At 66.5% G+C, this 523-nt stretch overlaps 1 protein-coding gene across 1 annotated transcript in view; it reads left to right on the forward strand.

Moving 5' to 3' along the window:
* Positions 1–523, forward strand: part of EVA1B (eva-1 homolog B (C. elegans)) — a 2,237-nt gene continuing 1,714 nt past the window's right edge. The window contains exons 1-2 of the mRNA XM_009328241.1: positions 1–94; positions 204–521. Coding sequence (XP_009326516.1) covers positions 28–94; positions 204–521 — 385 coding nt within the window. The 5' untranslated portion in view covers positions 1–27. The remainder of the gene's footprint in view (positions 95–203; positions 522–523) is intronic.

Genomic DNA, 523 nt, shown 5'->3' on the forward strand with positions numbered 1-523 from the left:
GAGACACTGAGTGTGACCGGGTGCAGGATGGAGAGCCGCAGGCGGGACATGGAGCTGCTGAGCAACAGCATGGCCGCATATGCACACATCCGAGGTGAGCCCGCCCAGAACCGGTAGGGACATGTCCCAGGGGGATCCCGGGGCCACCACAGGCCCCACGGCAGGCATGGCCCAGTCCCTCATCCCTTCTTCTCTCCCTGCAGCCAACCCCGAGAGCTTCGGGCTCTACTTCGTGCTGGGCGTCTGCTTCGGGCTGGTGCTGACCCTGTGCCTGCTGGTGCTGCGCCTCTCCTGCCAGCCTCCCATGCGCACCCCGCCCCACCCAAGGGACCTCAGCGAGGACGAGGAGGATGAGGATGAGGACGAGGAAGAGGAGGACACTGTTGACCGTGCGGCATCTGAGTCGCTGCTGCCAGTGACTGAGATCCCGCTGGAGAGCCATGGCCCTGGGGATGGAGCGCTGGCTGTCAATGTCTTCGCCTCGGCGGAGGAGCTGGAGCGGGCGCAGCGGCTGGAGGAGCGC

The sequence above is a fragment of the Pygoscelis adeliae genome, unplaced genomic scaffold (assembly GCF_000699105.1).
Source record: "Pygoscelis adeliae isolate BGI_AS28 unplaced genomic scaffold, ASM69910v1 Scaffold387, whole genome shotgun sequence".
Lineage (NCBI taxonomy): Eukaryota > Metazoa > Chordata > Aves > Sphenisciformes > Spheniscidae > Pygoscelis > Pygoscelis adeliae.